This window comes from Embiotoca jacksoni, unplaced genomic scaffold (genome assembly GCF_022577435.1).
Source record: "Embiotoca jacksoni isolate LCO1_2020_lvr unplaced genomic scaffold, fEmbJac1.0.p SCAF_1, whole genome shotgun sequence".
NCBI classification, from domain to species: Eukaryota; Metazoa; Chordata; class Actinopteri; family Embiotocidae; genus Embiotoca; species Embiotoca jacksoni.
The window spans coordinates 23,231,880-23,240,810 of NW_027185229.1; the positions used below are offsets into that span (position 1 = coordinate 23,231,880).

The following is an 8,931-nucleotide window of genomic DNA, read 5'->3' on the forward strand; positions in this document are numbered from 1 at the left end:
AACTGAACAAATGAAGGAAGCAGCGCTGTCATATGTTGATGGGAAGTTTGTTTAATGTCTTGTATGTAAATGTGCTGTAATCTCTGTTCATTACGCCTATCAAGTTCATACTAATATACTCCTTATTGTCTGCTTCATTTGGCATTAGTAGATGAGCTGTCTCACTTTATTGCATATTTAGTAACCGTTAACCATCATTCAGAATAATCTGTTAATATTTAGAAGTCATTTTTCCCTCTTTATGACATGATGTCATTCATTAAGATACATTTTTCTGACTTTTAGTTTTAAGCTGTCAAACTTTGTAATTTTTCAGGCAATTATAATTAAATGCATTTGATTAAAAAGTGACTCGTACTTAAAAACTCATTTTAGTTTGTCTGTTCTGTTTTGCCAGTGTTCTCATTAATAATCATAAAATAAACTCAGGGTTTTTATTACGAGCTGACATCTGAGATGGTTTTAAGACAGGACCTAACTACACCGCAGAATATTTTGTGTCAAAATTATTTGTGAATATTAATGATGTATGTCATTAGCATATGCAACAAGACATTTGTCTTGTTTCTGCGTGAACTGCTGTGTAATTTCACAAAACTCTGAATTACATGGTTGAAAGAATATATGAAGATGATTAAATCAGAACTAAACTTTCTGTTGATAGAATATATACAAGGCCATACTAAATAGGAAAAAAATATCATCACACCCTTTTGTCATTGGGTGGTTTAGGTGAGAAATGATATATGGATGCATATAGCACAAGACTACTTTGTAAATGGAAACGCAATTATCACTTCTGTAATAGAGTGATTTTACACCAGTGAGGTACAAGTTTGAAACTGCAGCCTCTGGGGAATAATAAAATGTTGCTGATGACTTCGCAGAAATCCCACTCACATGTATCCATCTCATCTCCGAGCTTTTAAGCATTAAGGGTAAAAGAGAGCCGGCTCGAGTCACGTCCTGCCTTTGAACAGGCTTGCATATGACTTCAAAAGTGCCAGCGAGATGCAAAACAAAGGCAAGCAAAGGCAGGAGAAAGACAAACAAAAACAAAAATCCCTCCAGGAAGCACAATTGTCGAGTGGGATGTGCTGATACCGGGCAGGAGGGCTCGAGCTGTAGCACTTCTAGGGATTAATAGAGGTTATGTGTACGTGTGTTTTGGGTTTCAGGGTGTGGTAAACCTGAGTGGATGGTAGGTGAGGAGGAGAGGGGGTGGCACAGTAGGCCCTCAGCCATCCATCACAGTCCACTGTTTGACTCACCAAATGCCTGTAGTTGAGCTGCCTCTTCCATTATTCATTGCTACAGGAGGCCTGGATGAAGCAGAGCTTTTTATTTTAGCTGGGTTAATAATTCATGCCCTCTCACACAGCCACGGGAAAGCAGAAACACAGCCACGGACAAGCAGGGGTCCAGGTGGCTAGTAGAACCCGTCAGAACCTCGACTCTTTTTTGATTAGGGAGTCAGAGGGGCTCGCTCCATGCTCATGGCCCTGCTGCCTCCCACAGAGAGCCAGCAAGGGACGGCTTGTGTTTGCTGGAGGGCTCTGTGCCCGAGCTTCCTGGACAGTTAACATCATTCTGAGGAATGAGCAGAGGGCTTTCTGAGGATGGAGCTCAGGTTCCCAAGTGGGCCTTTGGTGCAGCGACCCTTTCTGTCTTTTATTCTCTGAAGCAGCTTCTCAAAAATGTCTTCCAACATACAAAAATCAAACGTATAATGCCTCGTTTCCAACTTAGTTTAATAGATACAGAAAAAAACCTTACTTAAAGATGTGTTTTACATTTCTGTTTTCACATAATATGCCATATTTTAGCACGTTATCTCACCAAAATAACCTGCATTTTTTTTTTTTATCATTTAAAGTGTTCGATAGGTTTAGTCCAGTAGCAATCGGATCTTTGTCAAGTCTTAAGTCCTCTTTTTGCGTAGTATTCAATATTTTTAGAATACAATATGATCAAATAATTATGTGTCTGTGAAAGGGTAGTGACAACCCCCCAGAATATATTACCTCAGTCCACAATGTGTTTTAGTTCCTTTCAGCACATTGTTTTGTTTTTATTTTTTCCTTTAATGACTGGTGTTAGTGTTATCCATTTCAACATTTTCATTGTTTCTTGATCTTGATAAGCAGCCATTGGTTAACATGGTTGTCACAACAACTTTATGAGATGTCTATATATATGAATATATATATATAAAATGACAATATCTGTATTTACAGTTAATACAACTTAAAGTCCGACTTTATTCTGAAGCCTACAGCTTTGCAGAGTGTAAAGTAGCTCTATTGTACATTTTGAACATTAGAAGTAAAGTAAATATCATAGACACTGCAGATGTAAACAAACTCCTCACTGAGGTAGATGCCTCATACAGTACTATAAATCCTTACTTCTTTGATTTGTGACGGTGGCATTGTTGATAAGAAATGATGTTGTCGTTTCACCTCATGATGAAGTTACATCAGTAAATCAGACGTCTTAACGCCCTCTAGGCCCCTTCTCAGACAACTCCAGTTGTTCCCTCTGTTTTTTTGCATGTCTGGGAGCAGCTAGTTTTATAGTCCTGCTGGTAATGTCAGGAATTATAACCCCGGCGGCTCCTGCTTTTCACTTCCTATCAATCAGAGGACAGAAGGCAAAAGGACCACAGAGCCTTTCCACTTGACAGGTGTTATATTACGCTTGTAGGGAATGTGTTGAAGTTTGGTGATGGATAGCTGTCCGAGAGAGATTTCTTCTCAAGACACAATGAAAATAGGCCTCACATTTGCGGCACCACAAAAAAGATGTGTATTCTAGATTTAGTATTCCAAACACACTCTGAAGGTGCAGTTTATTTCTATGAAATTGACAGGTTGAGAAAATAAAAAAGTAAGCAAAGTTTGTATAGTATTGCACCTTTTATAGAGCGAATGTTACAAAGTGCTTGGCAAACATCAATTTATTTATACAAATATAAATATATAATATAAATATAAATATATTAATAAACAGCAAAAATGTATAATAAAAACACTTTTAAAAAAGTAATAAAAACAGTTAAAGACATGCAATAATAACCAGATATTGAATACAATCAATTCTATGGCCACATTCTAAACCAAGTTTATTACTCATAAAATGACAACTTATATTTTCAAGACAATATGATGAACAATATTTTGGGAAATAACAAAGATATTAAACAAACGACCAAATACATACATTACTCACTCCAGCCATTTGAAAATCCAGCCAATCTTTGAAATACTGAGGTGAATGCATTATAAATGTCATTACAATGCACAACACTTACTGTCTTGCAGTGATTTTACAATACAATCAAGTTCAAATTTAACATTCTCACGAGAAGATAATAATTCAAATGGAAGATCCCATTATACCCAGATTCCTGCTGTCCAAACCAACCAGTCGAAGCCGCCACTGCTGTGATGACATGATCGCTCACAAACACTATCAGATGTGTCTGTTACGACATGCCACCAAGACATGAACTGTACTCTGGTCTTGTGGACGCATGTTTCATCCTTCTCCTACCTACAAGCCTGATACCATGTGGTTTGACCAAATTCACACATACTGTTTCAGAGGGTTTTATTTGCTGATCCATCAGTAGCTGTACTCCCAGCTCACTCTTCAAACCGACTTCAAATAACGAACTGATGTATGAAAACACCTTCTGGGGTTGCGTGAAAAGGCGCATTTTCAAGAGCATTTTAGCTTTATGTTTATTTTTTCATGACAAATTAAAATTGATGAAGCTGAGGTCAGTTGTGTATATAACCTATTTCTCAACTGTGTTTTTCCTGTCAGAAACTACATGTGAATGAAACTGGTATTTAGTGTTTAAAGGCAGGAAAATGGTGTGAGATGTTCAATCAATGGATAGCTTGAAAAAAGGATCTAAATCATTCCATTGATGATCGATTTGTTTTTTGAGACATCGCTGCAGGCTGAAATCGTGTTATTTGTGATTTTATAGCAGCAATGAAGACTAACAAAATTTAGAATATACCTCAGGCTGAGTTCAAACATGCATTAAAACTGTGAATATTCAGAGATAATTAGTATTTTGTTACTTTATGTAAATAATGATGACCTCGGGATACACAAAAATGTGCACATGCACCCACACGTGTGCTTCAGAAGCTTTCCTTCAAAGGTAGGGTCTTAGTTTGTTTGTCAATGGGACTTTGAACCTACAGCTGACCAGTCAAGTGTGGTCTTTCATCTGAAAGAGCTTAAGCATCAAACCCTGTGGAGCTGCCCCGCGTTCATCTGATTCCACAGTGTGTTTACTCTCCGATAACCCTCACAGTGACACCCACAGCACCACAGCATGCTAATTGCTTTGATAAGGTTTCTCCATGCTTTACATTTTTGTTGCCGATGACTTTTTTTTTTGCTTTGTTTTTGTGTGTTTTCTCCTTTCATTTGTCTCTTTCGAGGTGAAATATCTGCTCTTCCTGTTAATTGTTTGTGTTATTATGTTTTGACTTTCCTTTTGCGCAAAGACAGCTCTTATATGTTTATAATAAGCTCCGATCATGTTTGAAGTAGAAATCTTGTGCAGGTATACGTAGCAATCATAACATAAATCAGTATCGCACTGCTTGTAGATACAGAGAGTGCTTGTTGCACCGCTGCAGCAGTAGAAATATGTTTTCTTTTTATAATGTTGAGACGAAATAACACGGCTTAACCTAATGCATGAATATGCTAGGTGTACAGCATGCTGCTGCAACTGTAGCGAGACCGACTCATTTTCAGATTCTCTCTCACCATGATTCCCGAGGATGGTCACATAGAAGTGAAAATTAAATTGTGGCTCCCCAAACAGCACGCACTGTCATCAGCTGCAGCTCAGAGCAACAGAAAAATCACACTTCCACTTAGTTTTAGAATTGCATTGTTCAGAAAACTGTTGTTCACAAAATTGTTTGTGTTAAGGCCCCGTTAATTCAGCTAGTGATCTCCCACTGAATGGCACGAATGTGCAAATATTCACAAGGGAACATTGGTGCGTACGTGCGTACGTGCGTGCGTGCGTGCGTGCGTGTTAAATTTTGGTTAAAAAACATATTTATGAGGAAAAACACTTTGTGAGGACGCTTAGGCTGGTCCTCACAACTTTAAAGTGGAGTTTCAGGGTTAAGACTTGGTTTTAGGGTTACGGTTAAAATAGAATTAGGTTAAGGTAGAATTAGGTTAAGGTTAGGGTTGAGGTTAGGCACATAGTCGTGATGGTTAAGGTAAGGGGCTAGGGAATGCATTATGTCAATGAGTGTCCTCGCAAATATAGAGAGACAAGCGTGTGTGTGTGTGTGTGTGTGTGTGTGTGTGTGTGTGTGTGTGTGTGTGTGTGTGTGTGTGTGTGTGTGTGTGTGTGTGTGTGTGTGTGTGTGTTAAAGTGCTTCCTACATCACAGGCCAAGTCAAAAAGTTACCTGTGTTCTACTTTTTAAAGGGCAGACCATAAAGGAGCAACATTCACCAGAGTATATTTAGAGTTTTGCTTAAAGTGAGAGAAGTCCAAACTGTATCTTTCAATCCTTTAGATTAATATTCATGAAAACGTCTGAGCCTACTTATGCCAGCGGTATGCCATCATGAATAATAATATTCCCCGTGTTTGCATGGAAATCATCGACCATGATGTACATTGCATTACATCTGACTTCTAACTGCTGAATGTCTTCCCAATTTCGCTGGGTAACACCACAGATGTTTGAATTATAAACATGCCAGCTGGGAATATGCTCACCTTGAACCTGTCACACTTTTGACAGATAGACTATTGCTAGTGGTGCAGCACCAAAACAAAAGCTTGTTTTATTAGGATCGCTTCAGTTTGAAGGAGAGATACGATTATATGCACTCAAAGCTGTTAGACAAACTCATGACGAAGAGTCTAGTGCCATCCTAATGAGTCTTTAAGATTATATTCATATACACAAGTGATTTGAGCTCAATGATAATGCAGCTATCCTCGTTACAGAAAATGCTAAATTGCTGATGTTTAGTGGGTATTGTTATCATCATATTTTAATATTAGATGATTATGATTATGTCCACTTTAGTTACGTGTTTGGCATGCTAACGTTGACTTATCAGCATCTGACAAAATGTTTTGAAGTTAAGACCTCTCGCAGCCATATAAATAATCACAATCTGTTGTCCTGGAGAAGCAACACAGTTCAGATCACGTCTGTGATTTTGTTCTAAGAAGGAGGCAGGTTGGATAAAGCAGTGGATTTGGGAGCGGGAGACCACCGTTCTTTTCCTGTTTACAACTGTGAGCTGGGACACTTTTGTAAAACCACGTTTACCGTTGCTGTAAAACTGTAAAGGGGTAGTAAGTATAGCGTAAAACATGGTCTAGTCATCAACCCAAGCATATTGCAAACATAGTGGTTTTTATACCTAAACATAACCAGGGTAAGTAATTTAGGAAACACTCCTGTGGGTCGTATTCGAGGGTCGGCACAAACTATGGTCGTATGGTTTGGATGAAATGTGACCTGATAAAAAAAAAAAAAAAAAAAGGGTTCGGGGGTTATTACAATTCATCCTGTGGGGGACACGATCCAGTCATTTGGATTCATTCTCAGGATGGTGTGTGTAATGAATGTCAAGGCAATCACAATTATAGAACTATTTTAGTCTGGTGGATGAAAAGATCAACACTGCCATTTCTGGAGCCATTCATTCTTTAGCCTGGCTAAAAAAGTCAGCAAAAAGTTTAACAATGAATTGTCATTTAAGCAAATTTGTATACAAAAACACCCAAAATCTATTGTTTTCTTTGTATTGAACTTGAGTATTTGTAAACTTTATTGGTCTTCTATCATATTAAACTAAATACATTGCATTCTACTGATGAAAATAACCTGTTTAACAATCTTAACTTGAGCTTTTGTGGGCATTTTTCTCTGTTTTATGACATTTTCTAAGCCAACATTTTATTGGTCAATCATTAGTTACAGCCAGAAGCTTGGATTTAATTTTTTTTTTACCTTTACCAAAGGGTTTTTGTCTTGATTTCAGTGTTTTTTTCTGTTTCCTAACTCTTTTTCCCTTTCTCTTTGTTTCTAGGTCACCCGATAGTCGTCTGTTTCTAGGATAACCTTATTTGGAACTAGACATTGTTTCTTTGACCAACACCGTAGGACATTTGGACATCATGTGTTTTGAGGAAACCCTGAAACCAGGGACCAAGAAGGAGGACAATAATCACGGACATTCCAGTGAGCAAATGGAGGAGAAGGACCAGGGAGCGTCACGTAAGACGACATATCCAAACAGATCCCTGACTTTCGATCCAGTATCAACAGTAGCCGTCTCTGAGCTCTACTGCCCACCAAATCTCTCTTTGTATCATAGTTTTATTCCTACGGACTAGAAGACTCAACATTGAAGATATTATTTATTGAATAAGAGACTGTGGATTACCCCAGAAAAAAAAAAAAAATCACCCTTAAAAACAAAACCATGTGATGTGAAACTTTCGTGTTATTTTCTTGCTACAAAGAGCCCCAGGACTCTTGATGCATATCTGTGTTGAAGATCTCATGAGATCATAAGCATTTCCATTCCTTTTAGCCTTATGGAGCAGATATCTCTTCTGGTTATTTTTGTTCATTCAAAGTGTCTGGCTTTTTTAAGTTTGTTAGGTCGTCGAGTCTTCTTTTCAAAGACAAAAGACGATGCCACAATAATAAAACCCAGAAAAAAAATGTAATGATGTTTGACTACCAGTCACCAAGGGTCAACATAGCTGAGTTCTGCCAAAATGTTTTAATGGTATCTGTTGTTTTCAAAGCCTGGTGACTACTATTCATTACAATGTCAGTATTATCTCAATAAATCTAACTCAATGGATATCGCTGTTAAGAAATTTTCTTTTTTTCCCCAGTCTGTGTTAATGCATAATGCATTTGTATATCAGGACATAGTGCTGTATAGGCAGAAGCTGTTGGGACTTAAAATTAGCTGGTCAAGCAAATAATCTGACAGAAGGAGGAGGAAGAAGAGGAGTAAGAGGAGGAGGAGGAAGAAGAGGAGGAGAGCTCACAGCTAATCAAGGTTGTGCTCATGTTGGAACTGAAATGTGAAAATCAGCAAATGTAAAATTAGGCCATGTTCAAAAATACAAATGGGAAAAATCTCACTAGTGTTTTTAAAATGAACAGACTTCACAAAAAGCCATCTGAAATCTGTTCCAGGGAGAGATGGCTAATTAGCTTGCACCCCGAAACAACCCTCATCCTGTCTGATTAATTTCCCAAACTATGTTGGTGTCATCCGAGCCTGTATTTACTGTTAAATTAATGCTATACCCATCACCAACCAAACTATACCACTTTTTTCTTTCTTTTGGGATTCCCTGAGGCATTTTCTGTTAAAAATCCCCAAAATGATTGTTACCGTGTCTCATTATATCTTATAGAAAGTTCGCCTTCTGAAGGAGTCAGGCAGGTCGGGTGGGAGATAGTGGATGAATGGAAAAGTGGATCAGTGAGGTTCAAGGGCAAATATAAATGTCCATCCATACTGACACGTATAATGTGGTTTCTATCAACGTGAAACTCCATTCTCCTCTCTGTGGAAGCCAAACATCAGAGACAGGTTTCTGTAAGGAGGCAGGAGACAACTGGGGATGTAGTTATATTTCACCTGCATGTAACATACTCCTTAGAGACAGGAAATCACATTATATAATGCAGGGACCCCCCCCCCCCTCTCATATGGTAATTAAATACATTTTTGAAATGTAAATTGTTTCTCTAGCTGTCATGTTTATGACTCCAAGACACATGACATCATACCATCTCATTTAAAAGATTTCTTCCTTTAATAAAAAGACAGTTGGTGCTAAACTTGCATGGATCCATACGTTGAAACCACTGGAAGC

General features: G+C 38.1%; 1 protein-coding gene across 2 annotated transcripts in view; it reads left to right on the forward strand.

Moving 5' to 3' along the window:
• The window catches only part of tafa3a (TAFA chemokine like family member 3a), an 89,398-nt gene extending 81,338 nt beyond the window's left edge, over window positions 1-8,060 (forward strand). For both annotated transcript variants that reach the window (XM_069148342.1, XM_069148333.1), the window contains one exon: window positions 7,113-8,060. In XM_069148342.1, coding sequence (XP_069004443.1) covers window positions 7,113-7,124 — 12 coding nt within the window. In that variant the 3' untranslated portion in view covers window positions 7,125-8,060. The remainder of the gene's footprint in view (window positions 1-7,112) is intronic.
• The last annotated feature ends 871 nt before the right edge of the window (window positions 8,061-8,931 follow it).